This window comes from Prionailurus viverrinus, chromosome A1 (assembly GCF_022837055.1).
Source record: "Prionailurus viverrinus isolate Anna chromosome A1, UM_Priviv_1.0, whole genome shotgun sequence".
In the NCBI taxonomy this organism is placed as follows: domain Eukaryota; kingdom Metazoa; phylum Chordata; class Mammalia; order Carnivora; family Felidae; genus Prionailurus; species Prionailurus viverrinus.
The window spans coordinates 109,145,910-109,165,046 of NC_062561.1; the positions used below are offsets into that span (position 1 = coordinate 109,145,910).

At 38.6% G+C, this 19,137-nt stretch overlaps 2 protein-coding genes across 8 annotated transcripts in view; both read right to left on the minus strand.

Moving 5' to 3' along the window:
* Window positions 1–5,612, minus strand: part of RAPGEF6 (Rap guanine nucleotide exchange factor 6) — a 192,166-nt gene extending 186,554 nt beyond the window's left edge. For all 5 annotated transcript variants that reach the window (XM_047873242.1, XM_047873234.1, XM_047873224.1 and 2 more), the window contains exon 1: window positions 5,332–5,612. In XM_047873242.1, the coding sequence (XP_047729198.1) occupies window positions 5,332–5,400 (69 nt within the window). In that variant the 5' untranslated portion in view covers window positions 5,401–5,612. The remainder of the gene's footprint in view (window positions 1–5,331) is intronic.
* Window positions 5,613–11,381: 5,769 nt separating this feature from the next.
* The window catches only part of FNIP1 (folliculin interacting protein 1), a 153,833-nt gene continuing 146,077 nt past the window's right edge, over window positions 11,382–19,137 (minus strand). For all 3 annotated transcript variants that reach the window (XM_047873308.1, XM_047873297.1, XM_047873315.1), the window contains 2 exons: window positions 15,102–15,217; window positions 11,382–14,185 (listed from right to left, as the gene is read on the minus strand). In XM_047873308.1, coding sequence (XP_047729264.1) covers window positions 14,107–14,185; window positions 15,102–15,217 — 195 coding nt within the window. In that variant the 3' untranslated portion in view covers window positions 11,382–14,106. The remainder of the gene's footprint in view (window positions 14,186–15,101; window positions 15,218–19,137) is intronic.

The window sequence follows — 19,137 nt, forward strand, 5'->3', positions numbered from 1 at the left end:
TGGTAATTCTAAGCAAGACTGAAACATGATTAGATGTAAGTATTAAAAAGAATATCGTACAGTCACCTGGGTGGCTCAGTCAGTTGAGCATCCTACTACTGATTTCAACCTAGGTCACGGTCTCATGGGTCGTGGGATCGAGCTTCAATGGTGACAGAGCAGACAGAGCCTGCTTGGGATTCTCTTTCCCTCTCCCTCTGCCCCTCCCCTGCTCATGGATATGCTCTCTCTCTAAAAATAAACACTTAAAAAAAAAAAAAAGAACACTATAGCAGTGATATAATAAAAAAAATGACTCAAAATACTCAGAGGTAAAATTAAATGAGGGCCTGAACTAGGGTAACAGAGCAGGGGAAAAGAAGGTAGATATTCAGAACATAAAATTAACAAGGTTTAAAGGCCAGTTGGATACAGAGAAGATTAGCAGGGGGAATCAAGAGTGAAAATATGAATTTCTAGACTGAGCAAATGGAGCAGTCACCAACAGAATATTAAAAAGGAATGATGAGTTTTCAATTTAGGACTAGTGACTGAAGAACCTGGAGGACAATTTAGTAGTTAGATATATGGATCCGAAGCACATAAAAGGTGGTTAAGATGGACCAGGTATCAGCACATAAATATTAACTAAAGCCAAGCTGCTGAGTGGCTTCCCACGAGGTACAAAATCAGCAGTTCTAATTGACAGAAACTATTATCTATTTAACATGAAGACCACACAAAATTCTAAATTTTGTTTTGACACATTTATCCATTATTTAGTACATGCAAAGCATGATATTAAACACTAACAAAAAGAAACCCTAAGAGAGTTAAGGAACTAACTCTGAGGTAAAATGAAAGGTTACAGACAAAGAATGATGCTGGATACAGACTGAGCTGAGGAAAAGCCAAATTCAAGGCTTTAATTTTGACTGTAGTATCTTTAACTTTGGTGTAAAGACTCAAAATGAGTACCTTAACAGCTTTCATTGATTTAGAGCACTAAGCTTTGCAGAGTACTTAAGTCTAAAATTTACCATTAAAAAAAAAAAAAATCTCTGTGATGTGGAAATCAGAGAACTAGCTAAGGAAAGACAATGTGCTGTGAAGCTGGAACTACAAAGTAGGAGAAATAGCCAGAAAAGTAAAAACTGTTAGAACGCATTCTAAGTGGTATACTTTTAAAACACATTTCCACATTCAATGTCTGGGTCACTAAGATTAAGATGATAGTTTCATGTAAGGACAACAGATGATGGTTCAAAATAAAGGGAATACTAGTTCTGTCCCAGAAACACACAGTAGACTTCTTTACTCATTAACTACACAATGCAAACAACTGACTACAAGATTATAAGGCAGTCATTCTTATCTATTTGTGTATTTTTTCATAACGCTTTGCACCCACTAGGGATTCACAAAAATAACCTGTATGAATTTTATACCCTTCTATTATACACTTCATTGGTTTGGCTTTTCTTCTCCTGCACTGTTTGCTGCCACTCATCCTCTTTTGCTGGTTTCTGCTCTTCTCCCCTGATCTCGTAGTACTCAAGTGTGCCACGGGACTGTCTTCGGTCCTCTTCTATTCTCTGTGTACACTCACAGCCTTGGTAATTTCATCTAGTCTCATGACTTTAATTAATATCTGAGGCTAATGACTACAAAATTTCTATCTGCAGCCCAGCCCTCTCTAGAGAAAAACAAATTTGTATATGCAACTCCTTACTCAACATTTCTAATAGACATTTCAAACTTGAAATGTTCAAAACTAAATTCCTGATCTTCCCTCCCTAAACCTACTCCTGCAGCTTCTCCCCACCCCACCTTGATGGTAACTCCAACACTCCACTTTTCAGGCTGAAGACCTTGAAATCTTGTTCGATTCTACTTTTCCTCAAAGCACAAAGCTAATTCATTAGCAAATCCTACTGGCTAAACCTTCAGAGTTATTTCCATAATTGATTACTTCTTATCACCTGTATTACTATCACTTAGTCTGAGTTACAATCACCTCTTCCTGACTTTAACATGATAGTTTCTCATTGATGTGCCTGCTTCTTTGTACCCTTGCTCTCATATAGTCTATTCTCAACACAGCAAGCAACCCGCGGACGGGTGCTCTTTAAAAAATTAGGTAGGATAATATCACTGCTTTGGAATCCTCCGGAAGCCCCCTCTATCACACAAAATAGAAGTTAAGATATTTCCAATGATTTACAAAGTCCTTAATGATATACTCCCTCCTACACCACATTTTTTTTTCATGTTTATTTATTATTGAGAGACAGAGAGAGACAGAGCGTGAGCAGGGTAGGGACAGATAGAGAGGAAGACACAGAATCTGAAGCAGGCTCCAGGCTCTGAGCTGTCAGCACAGAGCCCAACGCAGGGCTTGAACTCACAAGGTGTGAAATCATGATGTGAGCCAAAGTTGGATGCCCAACCGACTGAGCCACCCAGGTGCCCCTACACCAACTGCCTCCATGACTTCATCTCTTAGAATTCTCACCCTTGTTAACTCTCCTCCAGTTACTAAGAGCTCCTTGCTGTTCCTTGAATGCACCAGACATACTCTCCTCTTGGGAGCGCAATCAGTATCCCTTCTACTTAGAAAGCTCTTTCCTCATATATCTCCAGAGCTAATTCCATCACATGTATCAAGCCTTAAATGAAAATTCGTCTTCTCAAAAATTGTAACACTGATATCTTATTTAAACTGCAACTCAGCCCTTGCCCCTTGCTTCCAACCCCTTCAATCTTTTTTTAAATTAGCAATTACCACAGAATAAAATTTTAAGAATCCATTAAAAGAATAAAGATTTCCTGAGAAGAGAAACGAATCTGTGAGAATTTCAAGTTACCACAAATAAATCATCACTTGGATTCAGGTTTACCACTTCTGTACTCAATTTTGTACTGCAAACAAATTCTATACTCACTCAAAAGCAATGCCAATGAATCAAGCAAGTTTTGCTGCTAGATATCTGGACTCTAGACTGTATCGCCAGCAGTTGGTCAGCATTCCCTTAAAGCAATGCTGCTGCTGTTCCAGTAAAACAAGATAAAGTACTTAATGGGGCACACATTGCTCAACAAAATTTTGTGAATAGTTCAGAAAATTTCCTAAGACTCAAAAATGGGCCATTTCAAACTAGTAAATTCTGCTATTAAAGAGAAGTAGAGACACCTGGGTGGCTCAGTTGGTTCAGCGTCTGACTTCGGCTCAGGTCATGATCTCATGGTTCGTGAGTCTGAACCTTGCATAGGGCTCTCTGCTGTCGGTACATTGCCTGCTTAGGATCCTCTGTCCTCCCCCCGCCCCTCCCCCACTTTCTCTCTCCCTCTCAAAATAAATAAAAACTTAAGAAAAAAAGGGAAGTGTGATATTCCCAGTAAGTGTGAATTTATCATAAATTGTATTTAGAAGCAGAGCAGGGGAGGGTGGGAGGCCTGGGTGGCTCAGTAGGTTGGGTGTCCGACTTCGGCTCAGATCATGATCTCACGGTTGGTGGGTTCGAGCCCTGCATTGGGCTCTGTGCTGACAGCTCAGAGCCTGGAGCCTGCTTGGGATTCTGTGTGTCTCTCTCTCTGCCCCTCCCCCACTCACGCTCTGTCTCCATCTCTCAAAAATACATAAATGTTGGGGCGCCTGGGTGGCGCAGTCGGTTAAGCGACCGACTTCAGCCAGGTCACGATCTCGCGGTCCGTGAGTTCGAGCCCCGCGTCGGGCTCTGGGCTGATGGCTCAGAGCCTGGAGCCTGTTTCCGATTCTGTGTCTCCCTCTCTCTCTGCCCCTCCCCCGTTCATGCTCTGTCTCTCTCTGTCCCAAAAATAAATAAACGTTAAAAAAAAAATTTATAAAAAAAAAATACATAAATGTGAAAACATTTAAAAAAAAAAAAGCAGAGGGGTGCAGAGGGGTGCCTAGGTGGTTCAGTCAGTTAAGTGTCAGACTCCTGATTTCAGCTCAAGTCATGATCTTGTAGTGAGTTGGAGCTTCAGGCTGTCAGCACAGAGACTACTTGGAATTCTCTTTCTCCCTCTTTCCCTCCGCCCCTTCCCAACTTGTGCTTTCCTGCTCTCAAAATAAATTAATTAAATTAAAAAATAAATAAATACAAATAGCAAAAATAAAGGAAGAAATAATTTTTTAAAAATTTTAAAAGAAAAAAAAGTAAAACCTACATTATGCCTTGGAAGCCTTATGTAATAGTTTCTAATTATATAAAAACTATAGCAAATTCACCTGTGAAGGTGAACACTTTCAATTAGCTCACAACGACTTCAAGAATCATCACAGGGAAACTAAAACACATGGGATTACAAATGTAGGTCTCAAAACGAGAACTCTGGAAAGTGGCAGAATATGCCTTGTTTCCATTCAAAGATCAGGACCCCCCCCAAAACAAAGTTTGACTTACCACAACTACAGTTACGGCTTGATTAATGCCATGTCCCAAAAGGTCAGCCCAAAGTTACTGAAACCCACTATGCAAAGCACTATAAATCTGATAAAACCTACAAAGTGACTTAGTAAGAATCAAAGCAATTAATTTCATTTATTGCAACTATATACAAGACAATCCACCGATCTGGTCACGCTGTTGCCAGTTTTTGCTTTTCGCTTTAGGAAACATACCATTTATTACAGAAACTTCTCCAAAGCAAGGAAACCACCCCCCCCCCCAAATTTAAGCACTCTATAAGGCTGTGCAAAATTAAAAGGTTTCAGATACCAGTCTGAAAATCAGCCTTCAGGTCTGATGATGAAAATCATTTAACCGTATGCCACTGATGCTAAACCAATATACCAAATTCTGGATCCAAGCACAAAATACTGTAAAATTTCCCGCTGACAGTTTGAGAAAGTACCACAAGAACAGATCTTTAAATATGCATCATCCACTCCCAGAATTCATCATCTGACTGGATGCAGTTTTAAAGTGCTTTTGAAAACTTTCTTTTCTAGGCAAAAAGTTACTTCTTAGCAACATGACTATTCACTTATAATGTCTACTTCGTTTTTCAAAGTCTATCTACCTAAGGGTACTCTCCCTCCAAGACGCACATTTTGCCCTGACAAAACACAACTTTGTAATGGTGTCTTCTTATCGAAAACACCAGGAAGTCACCGGCAAAGACGGGTGTACGAGGAAGGCGGCATCGCGAGCAAGAAAGGCGGTCATCACCTCGGCGAGAAGGGCCTGGGTGAGGGCGGGGGGACGCAGAGAACAGATACACTGGCATGGCAGCAGGTGCGAGGATCTGGCAAGGGGACAGTCGCCGCAGGTTTCGGACCGACAAGGGGATGTTGTCCATTGGACAACTAGAGTCCGCCAACCTTACCTCGGGGGTCCGCTCGGGAGGCTTCTTCTTCAGCGCCTGCCTAGCGCCGGGGTCCACGGGCGAGTTCATGGCCGCTGCCCCGGCCCCCGTGCTCCCCGCCTGGCCTTAGCAGCCCACGAGACAGCACATTCACCTTAGGTAGGGGGTCTACACCTTCCAACCCCGAGGTAGAGAACTCCGGACGGCCCCGGGGTCAGCGCTCAAGCAAACAAGCCTTCGCAACGCCCGCCCAGGGCCTCAGCCCACGCGCGACTGGCCAGAGCGAAGCCCACACGGGGGCGGAAGGGGGGATATTGCGCATGCGCAAGACGGGCGAGCACGCAAACGGGCGCCCAAGGGCGTGTCTCCGGGGTGACGTAAAAACTGGGGTGGTGCGTTAGGACTCTTCCGGCTCTTCGTGAGATTTGAAGAAGCGTCGCGAGATCTCACCTAACCCGGCCACAGGATCCGCCTCGGATTTGCGGTTTCGGCCGTTTCAACTTCCGGCTCAGGGGCCGAAAATGCGTTATGACGGAATAAAGAGAAGTTTCCTGTTGGGGCAGAACGGTGGGGTAAGCGTTCTAGGTAGGGGGTTCAGTTTGTGCCCAAATCCGGAAGCTCAGGGCGTGGCCAGGCCCGGGCCAAACTTCAGTTCTGCAACTCCGACGCCCCTCCCTCGGACAAAGTGCAGACTTCGCTGCTACGGTTCAGCGAGCAAGGAAGTTCATTCCCTCTCTTCTTTACATTTGTTGAAATAAAACGAATCTCCTGTGGAAGGAACCCTCCAGGAAGTACTTGCTTGCCCTGTCTTTTACGGACGTACTGAGATTGGGACAGAGAAATCAAAAGCCTCGCGGCCTTGAGCCTCAGAGATTGGCAGGCGCTGATGGCGCGGCCCGCTCAAAGTTAATGTAGGTTCGAGAAGTCGAGTCTGTACTGTATTCACATAACGAGTGCCCAGGGCAGCCCTCCCTCAACCCAGCCTTTTCCTCAGGTGGGTAGGGTTTAGGGTCGTCAGGACTTGAAGTCCCCAATTTCGCACTACATTTTACATGCTAGCCTGTTCCCCAACAGTGCGAATACAACACATTTCCATTTACAAACTACTGGTCTCTTGGTAAGAAAAACAGACCAAACTTCATAATAGCCAGGCACCCGCAGGTGCTGTTTTCACTGTGAGACGACTGATACAATTCCAGAATCCATCGTTCCAGGACAGTATTTTTCATGGCTGTCTTTAGCGCATAGATGGGCCGCACTGGTCTCAAAATGCGTCACTTTGTAGCCATCATAGGCATAATCCTTTTTACTGAATTTGAAGCCTTTTGAGGTCTATACCACATCTACGTACATCTTCATATTTCTCACAGCAATTAGCACAGTTCACTAAGTAACTCGAAGTGATTTAGGATTATGTTATTCACTCTTTTAATGACGTAGTAAGAATTAAAATTATATTTTAGAACAACAGAAAGTAAAGAATTCAGGCTGCAACATTTACCTTATCTGGGACCTGGTAATGATGGCTGTTAATAATAGTTTTGTTTTCCGTTGGTCGTTGGGCTTGCCCAAACTTGAAGTTTACAACATAATATTAGCACATTTCTTTTTTGGGTATAGGTGAAAAACCTTACCAGGGAAGTTGTGGCTCAGCCATTCTGGAGATAAATTGTGGAGAGATCACAAGGAATTGCAATGACCCTTTCTCGACATTTTTTGTGCGTATAAACAACCTCTGAAAGTCTGCCTAGGATCATAAAGGTTTAGCCCTTCCATTCTTCAAGGATCAGTTTTTAGGGCCACTTAAGTATTTGAAAGAAGGTAGAGGAATTAAAGCATGATGACCATGAGCTTGGACTTTAGGGACAGACACTGAATGTGTCGCTTTAATAGGCCATTTCTATTTGAATCACTTGGTGAAGTTACTTAGTATCTCTGAACTTCAGTTCCCTTATCTGTAAAATGAGAATAGTAAAGGACCCCATTGCTTTGGGATTCTCAAGATTATATGAGATAATTCATGTGAAGTACTTAGGATGTTGCCTGCATAATGCAAGCACTTTGTTATTCCTATTACTTCACCTCTGAAAAGTGATTTCTCTAAAGCAGAAATTCGAGTTTGAAGAACTGGAAAGTTTTTTTTAATGCCTAATTTTTTTTTCTTTAATAACTTTCAAACAGGGGCACCTGGGTGGCTCAGTTGGTTAAGCGTCCAACTTCGGCTCAGGTCATGGTCTCGCAGTTCGTGAGTTCGAGCCCCATGTGGGGCTCTATGCTGATAGCTCAGGGCCTGGAGCCTGCTGTGGATTCTCTGTCTCCCTTCTCTCTCTACCCCTTCCCCACTCGCACTCTATATCCGTCTCTTAAAAGTAAACATTAAACATTAAAAAAAATAATAACTTTCAGAAACACTGAGGTATTCATGAAGATGTGGAACAAGAAGAACTCTCACAAACTGCAGATTAAGTGTTAACTGGAAAACTGCTTTGGCAAAAAAATTATGTAGTAAAGCTGAAACATACCCTTTGACAATCCTTGATGTATGTCCTGAAGAATACCCATGTACACCAGAAAAGATGAACAAAAATGTTCATTGTTCATATTAGCCAAAAACTAAAAAATAACACGTCCATCAATAAGAGAATGGGTTTTTATGGTATATGCATTCAGTAGCATATCGACTGCATAATACATGGATGAATCACCAGCAGAGTGTTGAGAGGAAAAAAAGCAAACCACAAAATATCAAGTATAATTATATGCTTGTTCAAACACAAGCAAAATTAAATTATATCACATAGGGATGCAAAGACAGATAAAATTATAAAGAAAAAGGGAGATGATGTTCACAAAAGTCAGGTTGGTAGTTAGAAAAATAAGAAAGAGGATTGTATCAGGACAGGGCACATGGAGGAAGGGGCTTCTAGGTTACTAAAAATGATTTACTTCTTGACCTAAGTGATGGTTACATTAGTGTATATTCATTTTTCTGTATATAATATTTCATGAAAAAATGAATATACAAAAATAACTTACTTTTAGGCTTTACTGTAAGACAACAACAGTGAAAACAATACATTAATGTTCATGGTAGCTATACAAATCGAAATTAAAGCACATTTTTTTTAAGTTTATTTGAGAGACAGAGTGTGTGTGCCTATGCACAAATGGGGGTGGGGGGCAGAGAGAGATGGACGGGGAGTGAATCCCAAGCAGGCTCCTTGCTGTCAGCACAGAGCCCAAAAACCATAAGATCATGACCTGAGCTGAGTCAGATGCATAACGGACTGAACCACCCAGGCACCCCACACACATTTTCAAAATCTATCTTGTCCTTACCATCTTTTATGTTCTGGTATGCTGAAAAAAGTGAATTGACACTGAAAGCTCTAATAGCTACTTTCAGAGAAAAGGCCACCTTTGGGATGGGGTCCACCAGTACTACCTGGTAGATACCAGGTAGGAAAGGAACCATAATGGTTCTGAATACAAATGGTTTACTAACTCCTAGGAAAAACAAAACATGGTTAAATCTTAAAAAGAAAAAATGGCTTAACTCCTTACCCTACCTTATTTTTCTCCATTGTACTTACCACAACCTGACACCATATTTTCGTCTATCTCTTCCACTGGTGGGAAATATGTAAACTCCATGAGAACACAGAAGAAGGTTTGTGTTATTTATTGGCATATCACTGGCATCCAGACTTGTGCCCAGCACTATAAGTGCTCAATCAGTGTTTGTTGAATGAATAAATGAAACTACCTAAGGACTAAGTAATTAAGAGGGGATTTTGCTATAAAAAAAAGATAGGCACTTGATTGCTCTCCAATGGCAAAGGAAGTTCTGGCTAAGCAAATGCTTTAGGCAAAACCAAATCCTAATTAGGCATACTCATAATGTCTGTCTTTCCAAAATAATAGCAAACCAACAAAAACAGGCAAGTAAAGAGCCCTGTTTTTAATAGCACCTAGAATAAAGTAAAGAATTGAGATTTGGTATATGCTGGGAGTCTGAGTCACTATGAAAAAGAAGAGCATTTTCTGGCCCAAATCTTAAGGTCAATTACGGTTATTAAATCAGGACCTGAGGGTGAGGTCTAGGAATTAATATTTCTCAAAAGCTACATAGGTATTTCTAATATGTGGCCAGGTTTGAAAACTACTTGAAACTAACTCAGGTTCTGGACTAGTCTGACCCAACTAATTCCAGACCTTTCATGCAGTGAATGATACTGACCTGTAAGTGCTGGACTAAATGTGCGACACAAAAGTGGCATCACAAGTTTCTTGAGAAAATAATATCACCCTTATACTTAACACATTTCAACAGTGTTATTCCCCTGAAGACTATTTAGGTAACACTGCCTTTACCAAGAATCTGAATTTGAGCATTGAGGTGTATACATCTATTTTTGGACTGCCCTTGTTAAAACAGTCACTTGGAAAAAAGGAAGCTCGAGCCTCTTCAACTTAATACTCTCCTTAGAGTAAATACAGGTTTATCTTATCTGCTGGAGGTCTGATCAGTGTTAACCTAGAGACTGCAATCTAATGAAGGGATCAGACTAGGCTCATACTTTCACCAGAAAGAGAGTCCCTTTAAAAAGAACTAGAAGGGACCAAGTCTCAGGAGGTAGCATATGCTTTAAGACCACCAAAGTTCTCCTGACAAATAATGAATGAATACTTCACATATTCTTTAAAAACATCTTTAGGGCTGCTTATAGTTTTTTTTTTTTTTAAGGGAAGTCTCAAATGTTAAACCTAGAACAACATGACCAAGTCCATGGTCTGCACTCCAAAGCAAGGATAAGCAGCTCTATACTCTCCAACCTCTGCCTTTCTATCTAAGTCCTTCCTACTCAGAACTACAATTCCCCAGCTCCCATTGTACCTTCAACTCACTTTGGTCTTGTTTGCCACCCAACTCCTACATTCTACATTGGCAAAAACAAAGAAATACCAAATAATTTTTTACAATACATTTGTCACCACATAGTAGTTGGAAACCATTCTCGTCTGAGAAACAAAACAAACCCTCAAAGACTACACGATCTCAGATGAAATTCTGTATTTTCAGATTCTTATTACCAAAATCATTCCTCTACACTTGTCAGAAATGTTACAAGATATCATTTATATACAGGAACAGCACATATAGACACAGGTACCAATTATAAACTTTTAAAATATCTGACGGATGATACCCAAATACTTGATACTTCCTCTCTGCTTTAAAATAGTGCACTTATTTTCTTTGGTCAAATTTAAGAGTCATATATATAAAACGATATGAAAACAAATCTAATCCTATCTCCTGGCATAACTCTGCCCAAATCGACCAGCCTGAGTAAGATAAGGTAGCATCTCAACAGCTTACTCAGGGCTTAATCACTACCGCAAAGCAGGCACTCTGGATTGATGGAAGAGATTACTTACCCTATAATGCAGATGAAGAGGATAGACTTGCTCAGAGGCAACACGCAAAATCAGTGAACGAATCAGAATTAAAATCCAAACCAACTGGCGAATTTTTTGTTTAATTATAAGGCCAATGGTACTTTGTATTGAATACATGTTCTTAACAGGTTTACATGGATTCTTCTAGGTTTTAAATGATGTTTAGTTTGTTTTCAAAAAGAAGATTTTCTATCTGTCATCATGAGGAACAGATCAAATGTAACATTATACCAGTATATTTTTTGTGGCTAGGTTTTTATTCACAAGAACATATGTTAAATTCTCCCCCCAAGAGCTGGGTGCCATACAGGGGAGACTGGACAGGATACCTTATAACAGCAGCAGCCAAGAATTATTGACCATGTGGGATGTGCCGTGCACTGAGATAAATTTTTGACGTTCACTATTTCACTTGATCCACACAACCATATTAGGAAGCAGGTTCTACTATATACCAATAAAGAAATTTAGGATTAGAGGAGGACATAATGAACATGGTCATATATGTAGAAGTGCCACACTTGTGAAAAGAATCCAAGTGAGGTGACACCCGAGTCTATGATGTTACATACACCTTATTAACACATGAAAGAGACTAACATCATCCATCAAATTGACGTGTATTTATTGCACAAATTTCCCCTAGAACTGGGAGGTTATTATAATACAGGTGTACATTTGAGAAATGTATACAGAACAAGGAACAAGTATGTACATTTTACATATCCCACCATCTAAATAACTTAAGAGAAAGCAGAACAATCTCATAAGACATCCACCAGAAGTAGGCATGGTGTAAAATCTTTTTTTTTAAGTGATCATCCCCAGTGTATGCCAATTGCAACAAAATGAAATCTGTGCTAGTATGTTTATTGCACTTAACATTTTCAAACTCAAAATTAAGACACATTAGTAAAAGCTAAAAATATTTCAAAACAAACCAATTAGTTTATATACAAGGAAAAATTAGTTTTAAATCTATAATGTAAAAGATCCCTTTTTCGTTTCCTGTTGCAACATTAACAGGGTTTTTTTATTCCTTGTTGCATCAAACAGGTTTTTAAAATATGTAACACATAACTGTTTGTACCATAAGAAGTTGAAAAAATTATTTTGAACAGGCCAGAACTCTTTTCACATTCATCATAATGATCACACTTTAAAGAAGTAGCAGCTCATTCCTTGGGCTTTGTGTAAGGAAAAACATGACTATGATGAAGGCAGTAGAAATTACAGAGGGTTAGGAATTATAAAACTCAGGAATCCTATAAGGATTAATGATTCTATTAAGAAACTAAGGTTCTTCCTTCTGAGCAAAGCTTAGTTTTAAAAGGAACGGTAGTAGCATAGGCCATCCATTTACTGAAGACTAGATTTCCTAAATGATAGAGATTTCAAACAGGACTGTGAATCATTTGATGATTAATTAAAAAAAGAAAACAAGCAAAATCAGACATTATCTACCTGCTACATACATATCATTTGAACTACAATAAAAAAAATAATGTACAGTGGCCCCCATATGAATCTGTCTATACTCTGAATTCTGCCAAAGAGACTGACTATAGAATCCCAAACAATAAAAGAGGGAAGAATTTCAGTAATTAATGGAATAAGAAACTCAAGCCAAAGAAAACAGATCTATAAATGCTCCTTGGCAGCAAGTCATCCATGGGAGACTCAGGTATTAACTGGGACCAAGTGACAGGACACAGGGGCAACAATGATTACAGGCACAACAATTTCAGGTTTACACTCCATTAAAATAACCATTTCTTTTCTATTAGAGAGTTCGTGAATACATAAAGAACAAAGCAAAATGTGACCCAACACTATAAATTCAAGGCCAAAGACTAAACAAACCACAGAAATCGTCCTTATTTACTGAAAATTCAAACAGCAAGAATGAATGTATTATACAGTAATTATATTGAGTAAGAGAATAGCAAGTAGTTTTTTTTAGGCTAATCAATTAATTATGATGAAAATAGTCCATGAAAGCAGAAACCAATTTCACTTTCAGCATTAAAAGTATCTTAAATCAGGTAAGTAAAGAATAAACTATAATGTAGTATTCAAGTAAACTGAGGTAGTAGAGCATAATGAAAACTTTATCTACCCATCTTTATATTTACATTACTTACAAGAGTTTGGTTCCATATTAGCCTTTCTTATAAGCAACACTCTACAATATATACAAAAAATATTAACAACTGAAAAGTGAAAATTCTGAAAACAAATTAGATTTTGGAAGGGAGGGGCTATTAGAGAAAAGAGAGTAATTTTAAGAATTAATAAGCTCTATTAGTGTAAACTGATTATTATGAAGCAGTGAAACAAACATTCAGTTCCTATGGGTTCAAGAAGGGCTGATATTGAAAGCAAAGGCCTTGGCTACCTGAGCACTTTTAAAGAAAACAGTATTATTTTTCCCAATGCTTTGGTGCAATTTTTAATCCTAATTTTTATTTATTAAATTAGATGCAAAAATGTAAATACTAACATTTATAAGAATTAGCTTATTCTTACAAACAAAACAAATGGTATAAAGTAGTATTTTTATTTGGGGAACCTACATTACTCAGCCTTAAAAAAAGATTGGTTTTAGTTATGTTTTAGGGTGTGTGAAACAGATAATTCACCAGAAAGCAACATTTCAACACTATTTACAACTGATACTAGTTGAAAATATTTTTTTTAAAAAGACATGTTTACCAATCAATCTTGTATTTCTACCTCTGCTTCTTTAAAAAATAGATACATATGTACACTTGGATGGATAACATACACACATTTACACTCATTATTCTGGATTATTATAATTAACAGGCTATTTAAAATAGTTTGAGAAATACTCTAAAATTAGCTATTTTGAATTGAAAAACAAAAGAATAATCAAGTTTTTATAGGTCTCCATACCTTAGAAATAAGGAATTCAAATTAATTAAATGACTATTTCTGAGTCATTTAATTGTGAGATATCCAATGCTATTTATGGGTGTGGCAACACAGGAGTGATCATATGAAATTCCTTGATGATATTCATTTTGTAGAAATTTCTATACTTTGGCTTTTTCAAATGCTTTCCCTAAATATTATTTATGCTGCTTTAGGCTCACTTGGTTAAAAATATACCACCACCCAAAAGTCCAGCCAAAAGGAAAAAGCAATCCAATGATCACACAATATGTACTGCAATGCAGGATACCCAGGCATTTGACTCATTCAGATGTAAGTCTAACAGGGAGAAAAAAAGCCATAAATGCATGTTGCATCTGCTTCTTTAGTTTCTATTTAACTTTCTACCAAAGTTAATTTCTAATGACCTTTGTGTTAAAGGAGTATCTGAGCAACATATGGAGAGTGAGTGCTTGCTACAGCAGCCAGAAGAGGAAGATCACTGGATTCAATCCTGAAATAAAGAAAACAAAAATTTCAGGTTAGGCATTCTGTACCCAGGACATGTGTCCTACAGGCAGTAAGTGCTACGGGTAAAGTCACACTATATCTCAGATGTCAAGAACGTAGGGCACTCTGGCCAAAAGGAAAGGGATAAGAAGAGAGTTGAAGATAACACAAGCTGGAAATTTTTCAGTAAGTAAAAACCAGAGCCAAAGATTTTTTTAAAAAGAAAGTCTCTGAAACCCAACAGCAACAAGATCATGCATGTAGGAAAGCATATCACTGACCTGCTAATGGACCATGTATCAGGGCAAGGGACAGTATGTAAGAAATACAATAAATAATAGAAAAATTGTGTGCACCCATACTGTTTTGGATACAAATGTTTTCTTATTTAAAAAAAAAGGGTTTTTTAAAAAAATGTTTATTTATTATTGAGAGACAGAGAGAGACAGAGCATGAGCATGGGAGGGGTAGAAAGAGGGGGAGACACAGAATCAGAAGCAGGCTCTGGGCTCCGAGCTGTCAGCACAGGGCCCGATGTGGGGCTCGAACCCACAAACCATGAGATCATGACCTGAGCCGAAGTCAGATGCTTAACCGACCGAGTCACCCAGGCGCCCCTGGATACAAATGTTTTTATAAAAAGAAGTACTGGGAAGAAGTAATGGATGCTTCTTAAAAATTCATCCTACCACAGGGGCGCCTGGGTGGCGCAGTTGGTTTGAGCCCCACGTCGGGCTATGTGCTGACAGCTCAGAGCCGGGAGCGTGCTTCAGATTCTGTGTCTCCCTCTCTCTCTAACCACCCCTACTTGTGCTCTGTCTCTGTCTTTCAAAAATGAATAAACATTAAAAAAAAAAAAATTAAAAAAAAAAGGAAAGTGTAACGAGAAAACAAAGCCAGAAAAGAAACCATAAACATACCCTAGAACCACTCCTAGTTCCTTGACATGGACACGCATCTGTCCTCTCAGGTATTCAGACAGCATTTTGCTCTTGAAGTATAACTCCTGTAATCGGTCTTCGAGATGCATTACACACTGCAGTGAAGGTAGAAATTCCAAAGCATCACATTTGTGACAATTCTGTTTAGTTATTTGTATATAAATTAAAATTTTGAGCACATTTTTAAAGCACATAATTTTAGCTAAAGGAGTGTAAATTTTTTTCTTGCTCATATCAAACATTTAGATCCTACAGAGATTTTTTAAATGTTTATTTATTTATTTTGAGAGAGATAAAGAGAGTGGGAGCAAGGGAGGTTCGGAGAGAGGGAGGGAGAGAGAATCCCAAGCCAGCTCTGCACTATCAGCGCAGAGCCCAATGTGGGGCTCAATATCATGAATCCATGAGATCATGACCTGAGCCAAAATCAAGAGTCAAATGCTTAACTGACTGAGCCATCCAGGAACCCTGTGTTGTTGTTGTTTTTTAATGCAGTAAATTATACACAATATAAAATTTTCCTTTTTAACCATTTTTAAGTGTACAACTGAGAAGCATTAAGTACATTCAAAAAGATGTGAAACTATCACTACACATTTCCATAGCTTTAAAAAACACTTTTATTCCAGATTTGATAAATATAATACTCATGATACATTTCAAATATATTTACATAGGACAGGGTGCATTCTACTCTGGGGAGTTAAAGAAAAAAGTCTACAACAGCTCACAGAGAATGCTCAGTAGTCCTTACTAGAAAAGAGAGGTTTCTAGGCTAGAACATTAAAAACTAAAACACATACACTCCATTTATCAACTAACTTGCTCAATTAAATACAATAGGCAATTTTTCATGTGAATTAATGCTATACATGTACGAGGACAAAACATGAGTTTCAGGTGTTAAAACACTAAATTCTCAGGATGCCTGGGTAGCTCAGTAGGTTCAGCAGCAGATTATCGATTTCAGCTCAGGTCACGATCTCGGTTTGTGAGATCAAGACCTGTGTCCAGCTCTGCCCTGATAGCTCAGAGCCTGCATGGAATTCTCTCTCTCTCTCTCTCTCTCTCTCTCTCTCTCTATCTATCTATCTATCTATCTGCCCCTCCCCTGCTGTGCACCCTCTGGCGTGTGCGCGCTCTCTCTCTCAAAATAAATAAATATTCAAAACAAAACCCACTAAATTCTTGCAGACCATTCCTTTCCAATGAAAATCAACTATTAAAACTGCTAACAGGTGTGACTGGCTGGCTGGCTCAGTCTGTAGACCATGTGACTCTTGATCTCAGGACTGTGAGCTTGAGTCTCACACTGGGCATGGAGCTTACTCAAAAAAACAAAACAAAACTGCTAATAACAACCCATTTTCTTCTTGGAAAAACAAAACAGAAATTATACGTACACACACACACACACCTATAAGCTTTACATATAATTTACATATATCTGGGAATTTACTATATTAACCATTTTTAAGTATACAATTCTGTGGCATTAAGTACAGTCACAAAGTTGTGCAACCATCATCACAATCCATTTCAAGAACTTGTTTTCATTATCCCAAACAGAAACTCTGCACCCATTACATAATAACTCCTCATTCCCTCCTTCCCCCAAGCCCTTGGTAATCTCTATCTACTTTCTATCTCTATGAATTTGCCTATTCTAGATACCTCACTTAGCTAGAATCATATAATACCTGTCCTTTTCGCTAATTCTACATAGCATAATGTGTGCAAGGTTCATCCATGCTGTATCAAAAGGTATTAAAATTACATTCCTTTTTATGACTCAAATATCCCATTCTATGTATTATACCACATTTTGTTTATCCATTCATTTGTTGATGGACATGAGTTATTTCCAACTTTTGGCCATTGGAAATAATGCTGCCATGAACATGACAGTACAATTATTTGAGTCCCTGCTTTCAAATGTTTTGAGTATCAACCCAGAAGTAGAATTGCTGAATCATGGGACAATACAATGTTAAACTCTTTAGGGAACTGCCAAAGTGTTTTGCACAGCAGCTGCACCATTTTACACTCCCACCAGCATTGCGCAAGGGTTCCCATTTCTCCACATTTTGGCTAATCCTTGTTATTTTTGTTTTTGATCGGAGCCATACTTATGGGTGTGAAGGAGTATCTCACTGTGGTTTTGATTTACATTTTCCTAATGACTAATGATGTTGAAGATCTTTTCATATGCTCAATGACTGTACATCTTTAGAGAAATGTCTATTTGCCAACTTTCAAATTGAGTTTTTCTTTGTTGTTGTTGTTGAATTGTGGGAGTTCTCTATATATTCTGGACACCAATCTCTTGGAAGATACATGATTTACAAATATTTTCCCCTACCCTGCACATTGTCTTTTCACTTGTTGATAATGTCCTTTGATATACAAAAATTTGAATTTGCTGAAGTCCCACGTATCTACTTTTTACTTTTCTTGCCTGTGCTTCTAAAATTTTTTTTAATGTCCATTTATTTTTGAGAGTGAGATAGAGAGAGAGAGAGAGAGAGAAAGGCAAACAGGGTAAGGACAGAGAGAGAGGGAGACACAGAATCCAAAGCAGACTCCAGGCTCTGAGTTGTCAGCACAGAGCCTGGACATGGGGCTCGAACTCACAAGTTGTGAAATCATGACCTGCCCCAAGTCGAACACTTAACCAACTGAGCCACCCAGGCATCTCTGTGCTTTTGGTTTTAAATCCAAGTAATCAGTGCCAAATCAAATGTCATAAAGATTATCCCCCAAGGTTTTCTTCAAACAGTTTTATACACAGTTTAAGCACTTAAGTTTAGGTTTAAGTTTAGGTTTAAGTCACATTCAAGTTTGAATTCATTTTTGTACATGGCATAAAGGGCTCAATTTCATGCTTTTGCCATGTGGATATCCAGTTTTGTCAACATGATTTATTGCAAAAGCTCCTTTCCTCTTTCAATGGTCATGACTCCTTTGTCCAAAACCAACTGACCATGTGAGTAAAGGTTTATTTGGGGGCTATCATATTCTGTTGCTTTATGTGTCTGTCCCAAAGCCATATCAAACTGTTTTGAAGATTGTCACTTTGTACTAAGTTTTGAAATTGGGAGGTGTGAGTCCTCCATCTTTTTCTTTTTTTTTTAGGATTATTTTGGCTCTTTAAGTCCTTTGAGAGACCATACAAATTTTAGGATACTTGATCTATTTCCTCAAAAAAAAAAAAGGAACTCATTGGGATTTTTTGTAAGGATTGTACTGAGTAAATAGATTACTTTGGGTAGTACAGTCATCTTAATAATACTAAGACTTCCAATTTATGAACATTAGATGTCTTTCTCTTTATGTATGTCTTTTATTTCTTTCAGCAATGTTTTCTAGTTTTCAGTATACAAGCCATTTGGGTCTGGTCAAATTTATTACTAAGTAATTTATTCTTTTGATGCTATTTTAAGTGCTTTCTTAACTTCCATTTTAGATTGTTCATTGCTAGTATATGGAAGTACAACTATCTTTGCTGATTTTGTACCTTGCAGATTTGCTGAATTCACTTATTAGCTCTATCTGTTCTTTTGTGGAATATTTAAGTTTTCTACATTTAAGATTATGTCATCTGCAGAGATAATTTCACCTTTTCCTTTCCAATTAGGATACTTTTTGTTTCTTCTTCTTGCTTAACTGCTCTGCCTAGCAATTTCCAGTACTATGTACAATAGAAGTGGTGAAAGTGGGCATCCATGCCTTGTCCTTGATCTAAGGGGTAAAACTTTCAGTCTTTCACCACTGAGAATAATGTTAGCTGTAGATTTGTTATATGTGGCCTTTATAATGTTGATCTACAGAGGTTTTTAACTAAGCTGTATTAGATTTCTCCTAAAAAGAAAAAAAAAAAAGAACTTTGGAAATTGGAAATGGTGTCCTCAGTAAGAGGTTATTCAGTATTAGAAGAGGGGTCATTCAAAGTCCTGACACAACAATGAGGCTCTAGAATGCAATGGCATTCTGCACAAAGATGGGGCAGGGGCGC